Consider the following 15,977-nt stretch of genomic DNA (forward strand, 5'->3'; position numbering starts at 1 on the left):
GGTTGTTTTGATGTTGGCCTATAGCCTATATTTATTTGCGATGCGTTTTCTCCTGTGAATGGAATCATCATGCATGCACAAGCAGTGTAGCCTCAGTTTAGACTGTTTATTTATTTATTTATGTATTTATTTATTTTGAATAAAATAAATAAATAAGTGAAAGGTGTGTCCGGTATCCCATAGTGAAAGTACCGGTACAAGGCCTACAGTAGGCTATCATGCATCAGCGCTTCCTTCAGTTTGTCTTTGTTTTCGGCCATGCCAATAGGCCTACTTTTATGGTTTGCAAATAAGATAGGCCTACATGAATTGAAAGTAACATTAGGTTGTCACGTCACTAATTACAGGTAGGCAATCATATGTCATTATTGCAACAAAATGCTACATGAGGTGAAAAGGAGAAGAATAGGCCTACTAATTAAAAAAAAAAGAAACGTTTGATCGGAAATGTCTGATTGATTTGATCAGCGTTTGATCACTGAGGGCGCGACAGCTTCCCATATGAATGAAGGAGGTCATCTCCCACAACACACCTCACTGTCAGGCGAGCATCAAATCTCAGCACTTGGCCAGTTAATGATTAGTGTTGCCTGCGTACTTAGTACTTGAGCGTGGAGTTTGGAGTCTGCCCTCGATCGACATAAACATAATTGGAGCAGTCTTTAATTCCTCTCTTCTCTCGGGTTCCAGCGTGGCCACACGTCGCGGGCTCTCTTTAGCTTAATCATGCACCAGTGCAGTGTGGTTGCTTGTTTCCTTTTCCCAATATTATTCATCGCTTTAGCAAATGGTAAGTGTCAGAATCTTCACTAATACTGCATTGTTCTTCTTGTATTTAATGTTGTGACCTTACAGCTTTATTTCTCCGATTTTCAATGGCTGTAGTACAGCTGTAGAAGAGAAAACATAGTTAAGCGAATGTTCCTTAAAAGTGAAGCATTTCTTTGGGAGATATTTGGATGTGTAGGTTTAAGACTTCTGTGAGTCTAAAAATTATCAGTTTAAATTAATAACACACCACATTGTAAAACAACAGTTTACCCAGACTAGCCTACTCAGGATGTGAATGGAAATACATGCAACGTGTAAATATTTCTGCTAGGCCGCATCATACATCCTGTGGGCCTATTGTATGGTTAGTAGATAAACCCTCTTTGATATGAAACCTCCACATAAAAATGTACACAGGGTGAACCTGTATCACTCCTGCCAGCTGTAAATTATCGATTGGATGTTTAGATGATTAAGGTTCCTAGATTCATCAATGAGATTTTGCTCATCTGTCAGAGTTGTGTGGGGTAATATAACACGTGTTGAGGAATATTGACCTGAGACCCACCCATTATACATAGTAGAGCACAGGCAATACTCCCCCACAAACTACCTGCTGCAATTATGCAATCCAAGAATGACACGTCGGTCATGAAGTTTCATCACTGTCAAGAAATGAATGGAATGCAATCTTCTCATGCCTCCTAATGTTGTGTGTCATCTCATTCCATGAAGGATTCGGTAGCTTATAAGACTGTTTTGAAATATGTTGAGATTCTACAAGTTAAAATGCATGTATTAATCATGTTATGATGATTGTGCATTACCATACAATATACGTGAGGATACAATCACCCGTTAGGCCTACTGACTAAATGAGGAGACTAGTAACTTTGTTACAAACATGTTTCTAGGCCTGTTGCCTAGATACATGTGCAATTACAGTGATTTTAGTGATTCCAGCTCCCTTTGCAGATGCCTATCATATCGAAAGATGAATAAGGGGAGTAAGGATTGCAGAATCTTAGAGTAACCAGTAGAGTAACTTTATTGATCATACTGAGCATACAGGCTTACTGGCACACATTCAAGATCACTGGCACACATACTTGAGTATACTGGCTCACAATATATCTGTTACCCAAGCTAAATTATCAGTCCATGACGAAAAGCCTCTTCGTGCGAGTCATACTCTGTCTGACTGGGGAGTTCACATACTACACCACAGGACTTAAATGGTACTGTTACTTGGAAAATGCAATACAGACCAGCCAATGCATTGTCCAAATAAAGAGTCATAATCTATCCTGGCTTCAAAGACCAAATGGGAGGTTTAGGAAAGAGGTCAGAGTTCTCTTTCTCGTTTTCCCTCCTTCCTCCCCTGCTGTGTTGCTGCTCTCTCACCCCCATCCCCATCCGTGCCCTGACTGACTGACTGCTATGCTGTGTTGTTTCAGGTGCAGCCCCGGGCCCTCGGCTGGACAACCGCAAGCTCTATCGCTTCAGCTACAGCACCGACTTCCAGCTGGACCGGGCTCAGGGCTCGCGTCTCGGTGCCACAGGCTTCAGGATCTCCAGCGCTGTTGACATCCACCTGGTGTGGAGGAATCCCGACAATGAGGATGATCAGCTTCTCCAGATAGCGGTAGGGGGTGCTGAGCCTTGGAGAAAGCTTGGCTCTGTGGCTTCGTGATTCCTGTTTGATCAAAGTTAGGGTTACATTTGACATGCCGCCGGGCGTCATACGTATGATATAACAGTGTCATAATGGTGTCAAAACAGTTTCATGACACAGTCATAAACGAGTCATAAACATAATGTCAATGTCATAAACGTCTTGTGGTCATGAAAAGCTGACATTGTTCGGCCTGTCTTTACCATATCCAAATTTCACTTGATGATGTCAAAGCCATAAAATGTTGATGACATTGACATCATGTATATGACGCATGCATGCATAACTCCACTACGACAATTAAAGGAAGGATGAATCACCACGCACTGGTATTCTTTGCTGGTAGTTTATTTGGTGAACAACGTGTTTCGATGTTGCTTCATCAGGTTCACTGATGAGTGAACCTGATGAAGCAACAGGGAAACACGTTGTTCACCAAATAAACTACCAGCAAAGAATACCAGTGTGCAGTGATTCATCCTTCCTTTACTTGAATTACTTTTACTAGCACCAGCTGGTAAACCAGCACCTGGACAGTGGTTGTGCACAGGGACGCTACTTTGAGTACTCCATTATGACACTATTATGACATTGTTATGTCATACGCATGACGCCGGCATCAAGTTAAGTGTTACCAAAGTTTGCAGTGTCCCTTTTGCAATGTACACGACCTTTAAACTGTTGAGGATTTGACTGTAACTAATCCTCACCATATTTCGCCATAAAACATTACATATAGTACGAATGTTCAAATTAGGTTTCTATAAGCCCCCTAATGAAACCATAACTGCATCTGTTTGTGGTAGCATGCATAGAGTCTATTCAACTAATTTAGATGACTCTCCTTCGTGTTTATTGATTTAATGAATGTTTAATGCAATGTAAAGTCATTGTTTATTCCTCTTTTACCATGTTGTGTCTGGCAGATTTCAAATGTGTACATTGAGAATGGCCTTCCACGCTCCTCCAAACGCAACATCTTTAAAGGCTCCACTGCTGAGAGTCTTCTTGGACAGCCCAAACTGGAGGCACTGCAGACCCCCTTCTATGTGTACTGGAAGCTTGGGAAGGTATGCTTTAACACCACGTGACAACAAACAAAGAGTATTATTTTGTATAAAACTTACTGCACAGATATTCATCAACTTCAAGTGCTTTGTTATTCAACATCAATAACTACTTCACCTAATATTTAGTAATGCGTGTGTGTGTGTGTGTGTGTGTGTGTGTGTGTGTGTGTGTGTGTGTGTGTGTGTGTGTGTGTGTGTGTGTGTGTGTGTGTGTGTGTGTGTGTGTGTGTGTGTGCGTGCGTGCGTGCGTGCGTGTGCGTCTGTCTGTCTGTCTTTGTCTATGTGTGCTGCGTGTGTGTGTGTGTGTGTGTGTGTGTGTGTGTGTGTGTGTGTGTGTGTGTGTGTGTGTGTGTGTGTGTGTGTGTGTGTGTGTGTGTGTGTGTGTGTGTGTGTGTGTGGGCATTTCTTTTCAGGTGAGGAGTCTCTTCTCCTTCAAGGGAGAGCACCTCTCCATCCGGAATCTGAAGAGGGGCGTGGCTAGCATGCTGATGATGCAGCTCAGGGGAGGCAAGATGCTTGAGGTAATGTAGCAACTGGATATCATGCTACGGAAGACGCGCACGCACACACACACACGCACACGCATACACACACACACACCTTTGAGATACACAAAAATATGCCTAAAAATTCACTGGAGCAGGACAGGCTCTTGGTGTTGTGGTTGAGACTGTAATTGACTTGAGGACTGTCCTATGCAGGCTGATGTTTCTGGCAAGTGTGTTGTTGACTACAAGGCAACGAAGAATCATGTGACCAGAACAAAGAAGATGGACACCTGCAAGACCACAGAGACTGGCTTCACCACTCACAGTCCGGTATGAATATAAGAGCCCCTGGAAGGCCACTTCATCTTTTTGTATTTTTCAGACATACGTATATCTTAGCATTGTCATTTTTGTATCTAGTTCCCTATTTGAAGCATTGCTCTCCTGACATAGGCCTACAGTTTGCTTTGGGTAAGATACTGTAATTGTAGCAATGAAGATATCCGTAGTTGGTGGTTATTTTTGTACGTGTGTTATTTGTTCTCTCTTTTTAATTCGATGTATGATTTTGCACCTAAGCATCTGATGTTGGTATTTATCGAGAAAAAACAATATATACACAAAGTATATATGTGGTATTACCTCAGTATTACCTCACATTTATTTCTCCTTGACTTCCCACAGGTACTTGGCATTACCAGTCAGTCCAGCTCAGTCACATCCATTACCTTGGAGAATAACTTCATCAAATCAGCTGTGACTGAGGAGATGCACTCCCTGTCAGTCAATGTCCGCCATTCCATGTCTGCACGCATCATCTCCAGGTAAGCAACATGGCTTTTCTCCAGGTTAACAGTATCATACGGTTGTATTTCAACAATATACCGTACCTTCATTGATCTAAGCTATTGGTTGCGTAAAATACATTTTCAAGTGCTTTTGTTTCAGACATGTGAAAGTTTGTTATCTTTTACCCGACATGTTTCGATGGTGAAACTTCCGTTTCCATCAGACGATCACATGGATGTTGAAGTGTGACGTGCTGTAGCCCCTTAATGTGCGCCGTACCTCCTGTGGCACGCTGTAATAGACATTGAAAGTTAATTACTATAGTACTACACTACTATGACAGTGCACGGGGCCTTTAGTAATACATTACGACTTGGTCATTGCCATTCTGGTAACAGCTAATTTGTAATGCCGTGTCTTAAGGGGTTAAAACGGCAGATGTTTCTTTTACATGTCTGAAAAAAAGAACTTGAATATTTAATATCACCTCAAGACATAATGAACATCATACGGCTATTGGCTAAGTTATTGACTGCAGATACATTTTGCATCCCAACCACCATTGTAGGCAAGCACTGACACTGGACTCTACAGAGGTAGGGCCAGAGGAGGTCGCTGGGAAGGATGTCGCTGGTGTGGTGAAATCACTGGATGCCAACCTGATGTCAGTTGGCATTGTGGCCGACAACACCAAGAGCCGGTGCAAAAAATGCCCCAAGGTAGGTATTCCAGAATCAATAGCCTAAAACACACGGGAATGCCTAGTACAAGTTTAGTTCCATTCGAATGCCAAGCAGCACTGGTTTCATCCCTTAAAGGAAGAGTCCTCCTCATTTCAGGAAATTGCTCATATGTAGTTAAGCTCCTGGAAAAATATGAGAAGACAAAGGATTTTTCTCTATGTGTTTGCTTTGTCCAGTTTAAGAGTATAGCCATATCTAAGCATAGCAATGGAAGTCTATGGTACAAAATAAAACATCAATGTAAAATTCACCATAGTGCAAAAAGGCAATTTAATTCCGTCCAGTGATCACTTGTCTCTTGATGCTAAGTTATGCTAGTTATTCAAATACTAATAAAACTTATTTTGTTTGGCTGTTTTGTTTGGCTTTATGATGTTACAGTCATCGACATTATTGTTGTGCTCTTTTCCACTTTTGTTTGTAGCTGATGGCGGTTTGGCAGGATGTGAAGAAGGATCTGGAACCAGGGAATCTGGCCAAGGCCACAGCGCCCCGTAGTTTCCTCACCCTTATCCATAGCCTGAGGAAAGCTAGCTCTGCAGAAATCCTGAAGGTGCTGGCCAACTGCAGCAAATCCTCCCTGTGAGTGTGAGCCACTGGCTCCATGACCACTAGCCTCGTGTGACTGTTTTTCTCCTTTGAGCCCAGTATACATATTTGCTATCAAATAGTTTTATCTGTAAATATACAGTGCGTGTTGGTTTATCTATAGTTCCCCATGAGTTCACGTGTCCTTCTCATTGAACCAGTTACACACACTCACTTCTCCACTTATTTGGGTCTCTATCGTCATTCAGGCCTCAGTTAGTGGATGCTGTCACCTCCGCTCAGACTCCTGCATCTCTGGAAGCCATCTTGGAGTTTCTGGACTTTTCCAAGAAAGAAGGTTTGGTTCTTCAGGAGCGCTTCCTTTATGCCTGCGGCTTTTCCTCTCACCCCACTGAAAAAATGCTGCAGACTCTTCTGGTGAGTGAGTCCCATCTCTCTGTTACATGACGTATGATGAATGATTGTGGCACACAGGACAGTGAAAGCCTCTTTGCCTTAACATTGAATTATAAAATTTTATTTTTTTCTCCATGTAGGATATTTCAAAGGGGAAGATCGGTAGCAGCGACATTAAAGAGTCTGTGGTGATCATTATGGGAGCCTTGGTCAGAAAGCTTTGTCTGAAAGGAGGATGTGAACTGCCAGTAAGTTTTATTCACTAAAATATCACTGTACATGTTTGGTGGATACTGTTTTCTTGGTTGCTGTTTACATTCTTCCTCTACTGGTCACAAGCACTATACAGTTACTGCTGCTTTTGTAATTTGCTGCAGATGGCAAAAAAGTCTCAATAAAAATGTAGGAATGCAGAATTCACCTTTGGATGACTGTTTTGTTCTCGCTAGTTAGGCCACATGACTAATGATATGGCTGTTTTGGTGTAGGCTGTAGAGCATGTGAAGAAGCTGCTCCTGGAGGGCCCTGACAGCACCACGGAGGAGGCTGAGGTTCAGACGTACCTGCTGGCACTCAAGAACTCCCTGCTGCCCGAGGCCATCCCACTGCTGACCAGATACGTCGAGTCGGAGAAAGGAGCCTTCAGCACCATTGCCGCCACTGCCTTGCAAAGATATGATGTTGCCCTTATTTCCAAAGAGGTAATTTTGTTTTTATTTATCATTTAGGGATGGGATGGCATGTTCACTGAAAAGGTTACTTGTGTTCTTAATTGTCATAAAATGTCTGAAATGTTTGTGTGCACTTAAAAAATGAACGAAGGACAAACAAAAAGCTCATCTTTCCATCCTTCAATTTGATTTGGTTCGCCTCAGCCACTCTTTTCCATTAAACCATACAATGTCAATACAGTATGTCTTGTGCTGTTTTCCTGTTGCATAACAGTCCTGTTGCTCCTCCTCCACAGGTAAAGGCCGCCCTGAACCGCGTGTACCACCAGAACCTGCGGGTGTATGAGAAGAATGTCAGGGTAGCGGCTGCCGACGTCATCTTCAGCACTGACCCCACATACATGGAGGTCCAGAACCTCTTATTGTCTATTGGCCATCTCCCCCAAGAGATGAACAAATACATGGTCTCTAAGGTTGAGGACATCCTGCGCTTTGAGATGCCTGCCAGGTGAGCATGACAGGGAGTGATTTTAATGTACAAGTTTTGGCAAAGGACGCGCTCAACTTCTTGAAAAAACGAAAGTCTTTGGGTGCGCGAACTGATGAAGGCTTGATAGCCGAAACACGTTTGCTTTTGGACATGGTGGTAATATAAATAAATAATGAGACGCAGTTTGTGAGTGCAGATTTTTCTTCCTTAAAGTGATTTTAATGTAACCACAGCATTAAGTCTTCTATGGTAGCCCCTTTATGGACGCCGTACCTCCAGTGTCACGCTGTAATAATCATTGATAAGCTAAATACCATAGTACTACAATACTATGACATAACACACAGCCTTTAGTAATGGTCATTGCCATTCTGGTAGCAACAAATTTATAATGCCGTGTCTCAACGGGTTAAGAAGAACTATACACATTACAGAATTCTGAGGTTGTCACATTTCTGTTGGATGTTTAAGTATGCACATCAAAGCAAATTAATGTTTTTGTTTTTCCTTTTGAAGCAACATTGTTCGTCAGGTTATGAAGGACATGATCTCTCACAACTATGACCGATTTGCTAAGACGGGGTCATCATCCTCTTATTCTGGCTACATGGCAAGTAAGTGTCATTATCTTATCTCATTTAAACCCAAAGAAGATAAGTGTGTGTGTGTGTGTGTGTGTGTGTGTGTGTGTGTGTGTGTGTGTGTGTGTGTGTGTGTGTGTGTGTGTGTGTGTGTGTGCGTGCGTGCGTGCGTGTGTGTGAGAGAGAGAGGGGGGGTATGCGGGTGCGTACGTGTGCATACGTGAATGGATATATATTTTCTGTTTTTGTGCTTTCTCTGTGCTGTATGTAAGTGAATGACCTTTCCCTCTTGAATGTTAAAGAGGCCACCGACGTCACGTCCACCTACAGTCTGGACATCCTGTATTCTGGCTCTGGCATCTTGAGGAGGAGCAACATGAATATCTTTGGCCTGAGCAACAGCGCTGTCCTTCATGGCCTTCAGGTACAGTAGCCTTCCACCGCACAGTCAATAGACCTGTGTATTGCATTACATTATGTACTGTAGGCCTACTATACCTGTATATGTCATAAGGGTTGGAGCAGGCGTCACCCAACAGTTTTTCTCTTCCTTTTAAGGGTGCTGACAAAAATATTGTAAAACTGAAAAATTAAAAAAGGTCGCACCATGCATAGGTTTCTTTATTACACAGACGCGTTTTGGCGCTCTGCCTTCCTCAGTGTGCAATATCTGTATGTGCCATGGTATTACATCAGATGGTATTACATTATATACTGTACCTGTAGGGCAGTGGTCTCCAAACGGCGGCCCGCGGGCCAGCTCCGGCCCGGGCATGGCAAACATTTGGCCCGCCATGAGGTTGGAAGAACAAATAAAAACATATATGTGTGCTATCTGTGGCCATATGGGCGGACGATTTGTTTGGCCCTCAGCCTCATTTGCAAAACACAATTTGGCCTTTGGGAAAAATAGTTGGAGACCACTGCTGTAGGTCATGTGTACCATGCTATTACATCACATAGTGTATATCAGTGCATATGTATACTTGGTATATAAAGCAGAACACGTAGAGTATTGTAGACCATAGAACCATGTTTGTGGATAATATGTTAGGGATAGCATCCAACAAGGTGTCCTGGTATCAAGGTAATAATGGAGAAGACAGAGTCTTAGAACAGACGGCCTTGAAGGTCTTAGAAAGTCTTAGATGGACACCTTGAAGACCGCTATCCCGCTTATCACCCGGTTGCCTCATTTCTTATTTATAATGTTTTTTTAATAATTATTATTTTCTTGAGGCAGCAATCTACAAAACAGTTGTTTTACTATTGGTCTAAGGCGTCGTGATAAACTAGGCCTAAATTAACCACTGTGCTTCATTCTGTTGCAATGGGTACTTCCTACTTTTCAAGCAACAATGTTGCAGGCAGTTCACTTCACTAGCTTTGATTTCATTTCATCAACATTGCTTTCATTCTGAGGTTATCCATGATTAGTACCCTATGATTGGCTTATTTTCGTCCGACATTTCGATTGCAATTGCATTCATTTATTTAGCCTGAAGTTGCAACATTTCAGCGAGCCTCGCAGGTGATTGGATTGCAGGAGTTTGTTGGGTTTTTTTGTCTGTGGATTGACACAGTGACATAGACCTTAACCTTTCTACCACCAAGCCAACAACAGTAGCTTTGCATGTAGCCCACGTCAAAGTCAAACCAAACTTTATGCCCCAGAGCTGGTTGCTGTGGAGGTGGAGGTGTTGGCCTTTATCCGGCTTGTCTCCCATTTACAGTTATCTTCCATGTATGAATCGCTATTTTTAAATCTATGACTGTCTTCAAAGTTGTAAGGATGCCAGCTGCACCAGAATCAAGCGACCAAGGTAGACCAGAGACAGTGGAATGGTTAGAGCATAGACAATTAGATGCTCCTCTGTCTGAAGTGTCTTACTAGGACAATTGCACACAGGGCCCAAGGGCAAAACACTGATAGAGCCCTCCATACAACACTGATAGAGCTCCCCATTCGGCCTGCCATGGTCACAATAGGGCCCCCAACACCCATACAGGAGGGCCCTGGGCCCAGGGTCAAATGCCCCTCTTGCCCCTTTATATCTCCACCCCTGCGTGTAGAATCCTCATTTAGAATGCTGAGGGTATGATTATTACATTTTTAGTAGTTCACACATGACTTGTACAACGCTATCCCTTATACAGTATGTCGTTGGTATTCCACACATAGATTCTATGCATGTCCAAGTTAGACGCTTGATTTCATAGGGTGTGCCATTCCAGGGGAATAATGGACACCTTCTCAGCCAATCAGAACACATTCTTTCTATTCACCTTGTGATAATTCGGTATGATGTTTGCTGTTCAATGTTTTTAGTGACACTCAACCGAGTCTTTTGATGGTCTCGTTCACAGGTGGCTATCGAGGCTCAGGGTATGGAGTCCTTAATTGCAACCAAAGCCGATGAGGGCGAGGAGGATCTGGAGTCATTCGCTGGCATGTCTGCCTTGCTGTTTGATATCCAACTCCGCCCCGTGACCTTCTTCAAGGGATACAGTGACCTCATGTCCAAGATCTTTTCCATGTCCGGGGACCCCATCAGTGTGGTGAAGGGCCTGATTCTTCTGACAGATCACTCTCAGGTCATTATTTAATTATTATTTTCATATCCTTCAACTCAGAGCTTCAAAGGCCATATATACATAATATATGTGTGACATACCTACAGATTGTGAAGAAATAATTCCACTGATACTGTATTTTCCAACTGAAGTGTAGGCATAGAATTGCAGAACTCTTCATCAGAATTGATGTGGAAGCTGACCAGCTTCGTTCTGTCTTGTCTTGTCATACAAGTGTTATGTCTTATGCATGTAATAGAACAAGTTACCAGCATAACTATTCCATGTTGATAGCTCTAAACGTTATCTGATGGTGGGCAGCATGTATTTCCTCACAAATCATCGTTTTATTAAATGCTTCCCCAAATGTTCAAGAAGGAACTCGAAAAGGACACAAAAATACCAGGTCAAACCAGTTGAAGTGCAGTATCATTCTTCCATTATTGCACTGAACACAAAATTGTCAGTCCTCATATACAACTGAATTCCAAATATACACAGAGACATGGTGATGGTTTAAATGGCAACCTTATTTGTCCTCTCTTTAATATTTTACCTGTTTTTCCTGTACTGTATTTATATTTCTATGCACCAGGCTTGTGCAAAATTCTAATGTACCTTGCCGTGCCGGGAATAGACACATACTGATTAATATACGCCATCTAGTGTTCCTATCATGTCATTGCTCAGGATTTCTTTTAATTTAATATACAGCACCACATAATGTCCGTATTGTATCATTAGTTTGATTCCAATTCGAATTGCAATCCCACTTCCTGTGTGGAATTGAAATTCATATTGAAATTTCAGAATTGAATTGGAATTTTGGGGTCATTCTCAATTCAAATTCGGAAATTCGTAGAAGCCTTCTACTGTATGCACTACACCCTTTGACACGCCTCTTTCTGTCTACAGGTCATCCAGTTGCAGTCTGGGCTGAGAGCCAGTGCGGAGTTCCAGGGGGGGCTAGCTATCGACATCTCAGGAGGCATGGAGGTCAGCCTGTGGTACCGGGAATCCAAGACCAGCATCAACAACAGGTCAGATTCAGAACCTGTACTTGCCTTATTATTATTATAAAATATCACAAAGGTTTAAAGACGTGCTGTGATATGGTTTAAAGTCAGATACCTGGCTTAGAGTCATTTTGACTCCATTTTTTGTCCATATTTGAACACCTGAAGGTTATTTGGAGGTCTCTTTGAATGTGATGAGGGGCTTTTGCTAACTGTTCAAATGAGCATCCCCCCCACACACACATTAGCTTAGCAAAAATCCTTCCTCCCAGCATTTAGACCTCTCGTTACTCCACACTTGTGCACAAACACACAGGGTGTTTCTAGTTACTAGCAGCCAGCAGTTTGGAGGCGTGCTAAAGCCCTTGTAATCCTGCCGGGTCGTACATTGAAAGAGATGCCAGAACAGCCTTGTCTTTGTCTCTGGCGGGTATGTTGGCTGGCATCCGGGTACAGGTCAGTGCCAGCGGGGCAGAACGGGCAGGGGCAGGTGTGGGGATCAGAGGAGGTGGCTGAGCTCTTCCTCCACTGTGGACACACAGACAGACAGGCTATCTATAGGACCCCACTCTAAAGCCCTGCTGCTGTCTAGTGCCAGGGCATGCTTCCCTTCCGCCACTGTGGCCAAACACATGGGGAGAGTGCAGCTCTAGGGCTGGGGCCATCCGGATACAACCAGGATTGTTGTGCACTTAAGACTGTGTGTTTCAGTTACTTTTATACAGTAGTGGGGGAATTATTACTTATTGGGGCAGGATTGTTGTCCGTGTAGCTTAAAGGACCAGTTCAGTCAATTTCAATATGCTGTTGTATTGGTCACGCTACCGTTGTTTAACCTTTCGGATGTTTTTGGGTATAAATAAAAATGTTTTAATGAAATGTAAACAAAGAGCTGCCCCCATTACAATTACCAAGATCTCGGAAAAAGCTTAAGAAGAAGAAAAGAAAACCTCAGGTACTGACAAGTCCAGGGTAGTGTGAGCATTACAACTGCATGTTGAAATGGTCCTTTAAGTGCATTTTAAGAGAGTTCACAATGTATCACCATGACTCACACATTTTCAAGATTCAGTCTTGTTGAAGACCAGCATGCTGATCTGTTGGGGTTTTATTTTCTTTTTTATTATTTCTTACTAACATGAGATGGTATAAGGACAGTAAAAAGTAGAAGTTGTGGCTGTCAATAATATTCTCAAATAATGAGCAACTGTATGAAAAACACTTTCACTAAAAATGTGTGAATTTACTTGTCTGCTATTGTTTTTCCCAGGGGAGCTCTGGTTGTGGCTGGCATTGTGACTGTGGATGCAGACTTTGCCAGCACGGGTATGGAGGTGAGCTTCGAGACAGAGGCAGCTCTGGACTTCATCACCACGGTCCAGTTTTCCGACTACCCCTTCGTGGTGTGCATGCAGATGGAGAAGACCACCTTCCCCTTCAGGTAAGGAACAGCTGTCTGGCAGAACATATGAAGAGTTGAGATGCAAAACCCCCTAAGTGCCTTTTCAGAAAATATTCTTAATTCATTTTTATTTAATACAAAGCTATCAAAATTGCATATTTTTTATTTTATTTATGTAATATAACTATTTATATGTATTATCAAGTACATGAATGTAAACCAAACCAACAACAGGTTTCTCTAAAAATATAGAAGTGCAGGTCTTCAGAAATGGAGTTAGGGGGTTTTGCATCTGAACTCTTCAAATGCACACAGGGCCCCAGGGCAAAACACTTATAGGGCCCCCATACAGCCTGCCAAGGTCACAATACTATTAAGCCCCTGCCAGCAATACAAGAGTGCCCTGGGCCCGGGGGCAAATGCCCTGCTGGCCCTCCCTATAACTCTACCCCTGAGTCTGACCCTACCACGGCTCTAACGGTAGGGCACTTGGTTACTACGCCGGCGACGTGGGTTTGTTTCCTTTGCCAAACCTTCCCCATCTCTCTCCCCACACTCACTTCCTGTCATATTGTCCACTTTCCTATCAATAAAGGCACAAAAGCCCCTAAAAATATCCCTAAAAAAAGAACAGTATCCTGGCCCAACCGTGGCTCTTACTAATTAACTGACATGCTAACTGGTGGTTATTTAAGAATGTATGATTTTATATTTCTTTGTTTTCTTTCTGATTACTGTTCTCACTTACGTTTTCTTGTCAGGGGGTCGTTTCTCGACAGTGCCTTTGCTAACGACTTTAGCCATTTTGTTCGTTCTTAAGACCAACGTTGTAACCAAGGTCTTGAGTTGGTCTTAAGTTGTTCTTAAGTTGTTCTTAAGTTGTTCTTAAGTTGGTCTTGCGTCTAAAGACCAACTGAAGACCAACTTAAGACCAACTTAAGACCAACTCAAGAGCAACTTACGACCAACTCAAGACCGACTTAAGACGGTTAGCAAAGACAAGAATCGAGAAACGGACCCCTGCTTAGTGTCCATTTCAATCCGTGCTCATTGGGATGTGATTTCTCTTTTGTGCAGGGAGTTTCTCAGCAAGTATGAGAGGTTGCCTGAGGGAAAGCCGTTCCTCTCTCGTCGAGGCCGGGCCCAGCTGGTACCAGGTTCAGAATTCCCTCTTCACCAGGCCAACTCTGACATGTGCAAGCGCATCCACGCAGAAAGTGATTGGTAAAGGACTGGAACAGAGGGCTTCGAACAGGGAGCAGGACCAGAACTCAATTTACAGAGTAATAGACTGGAGAGTCATCAAAACATTCAGATATGCTGAGATCATTCAAATTTTACTGTACATTTCAATTGAATACTGTATATTGGGGCGTGGAAAGATTTAATTTTTAACTGTTTTTTTGCCAGATTAGTGTAGCAGTATGTTTAGATGATCTCTGCATGTTTTGAATGTCTCTGTTGACCATCACATACTCTGTTGTTAGGATAAATCTCACCTCTGCTCATCATCTTAGCCAAACCTATAGTATTTATTTTTATCTGGAAGCCATAAAGTATATCATCCCCTCCACAACCTCAATGGAGAAGTGAATGTGTCCCTTACACCAGCTCCTTTTTATATCCAGTTATCCACACATGAAATGTTTACATGCCTCTGACTATTTAAGCCTTTTTTACCTGAAATACATCACACTCTCCTTGGACCACTTCAACTGCCAAAGTCTGCTGCAAGCATTTTATTCAAAGTGTGTAAATGTCATGTGTTAAGTTTTAATAGTATGTATACATTTCCTTTGTATGCACTAGCCACAACATCCAGAAGGTTATCTATGTGTACATTATTTGTAAATATATGAGCAAGTGTCGACAGCGGCCCAGCCTGTACTTCGGTTCACATATGCGACTGAGGGGGTTTGCTGATAATGTAGGGAACTGCAGCAGTGGCCTTGTTTTTATCCTGTCAGAACTGATTCAGTTTAGTCACCTTAACGTTGGGCCTCATGGTGCACGTCATGGTGCCTTCCATGGATGTTATTAAGAGTTGAAGTAGAAGCACATTGAATTATCAGTAGATGTGACAGTCAGTTTATAAGAGCTTGTTAGAGTTGGTTAAAGTTCCTCACCTGCATTGCTCACAGTCTGCTTGGACAGACATGCTCAGTCTCCAGCATTTTATGAATTGATACTTAATTGTCATGATTCTCTGGACACTGTTTTGCCACTCCCAAGCATTCAACTGATCTCCAAAGCCCTGCACAACTTGCAGAAAAATACTGATAGTGACACTAGGTATTGGGCAGCTTGCGCAAACATAAACATTGTGGGTTTGAACACTTTGTGGATTTTTTTTGTCCGTGTGTGTGTGTGTGTATGTGTGTTGGACATTTGAACAATACAAACCTGGATGCAGTGCTTTATAGTACCATATATTTGTTGTGACTGTGCTGAGTGAAATAAAAAAAGAAAAAAAGAAAAATACACTGTGTTCATGTACACATGTTTGTTCTCTCTGTCAGTGTTGCCTGTTTTGCTCAAAACCAGACGTGAGGTACAAAGCCAGAGAGCACACCATCAATTTGTCATATATAGCCAGATGTTTTAGTGGTGATTGTGAGGGGTTCAGTGGATACCCAAAGTTTGTGAAAGTAATTGGCTTTCCAAAGTCTTTCCATTGCATCTATTTCTGGCGAGGGGTCTGCAGGGCTAAGCGACTGATTAATGGGGGATGATTAACATGACTGATAGATTGAAACATGAAC

At 42.5% G+C, this 15,977-nt stretch overlaps 1 protein-coding gene across 1 annotated transcript; it reads left to right on the forward strand.

Annotated features, from left to right (window-relative positions):
* The first annotated feature begins 661 nt into the window (after positions 1 to 661).
* mttp (microsomal triglyceride transfer protein) lies at positions 662 to 15,682 on the forward strand. Its single transcript, XM_063219489.1, has 18 exons — positions 662 to 790; positions 2,229 to 2,416; positions 3,373 to 3,516; positions 3,930 to 4,037; positions 4,218 to 4,334; positions 4,689 to 4,828; positions 5,362 to 5,512; positions 5,961 to 6,118; positions 6,334 to 6,502; positions 6,622 to 6,729; positions 6,970 to 7,182; positions 7,449 to 7,660; positions 8,159 to 8,256; positions 8,526 to 8,647; positions 10,591 to 10,818; positions 11,713 to 11,837; positions 13,084 to 13,254; positions 14,293 to 15,682. The coding sequence occupies exons 1-18, from the start codon at positions 727 to 729 to the stop codon at positions 14,441 to 14,443; spliced, it is 2,667 nt and encodes an 888-aa protein (XP_063075559.1). The 5' UTR covers positions 662 to 726; the 3' UTR covers positions 14,444 to 15,682.
* The last annotated feature ends 295 nt before the right edge of the window (positions 15,683 to 15,977 follow it).

The sequence above is a fragment of the Engraulis encrasicolus genome, chromosome 16 (assembly GCF_034702125.1).
Source record: "Engraulis encrasicolus isolate BLACKSEA-1 chromosome 16, IST_EnEncr_1.0, whole genome shotgun sequence".
NCBI lineage: Eukaryota > Metazoa > Chordata > Actinopteri > Clupeiformes > Engraulidae > Engraulis > Engraulis encrasicolus.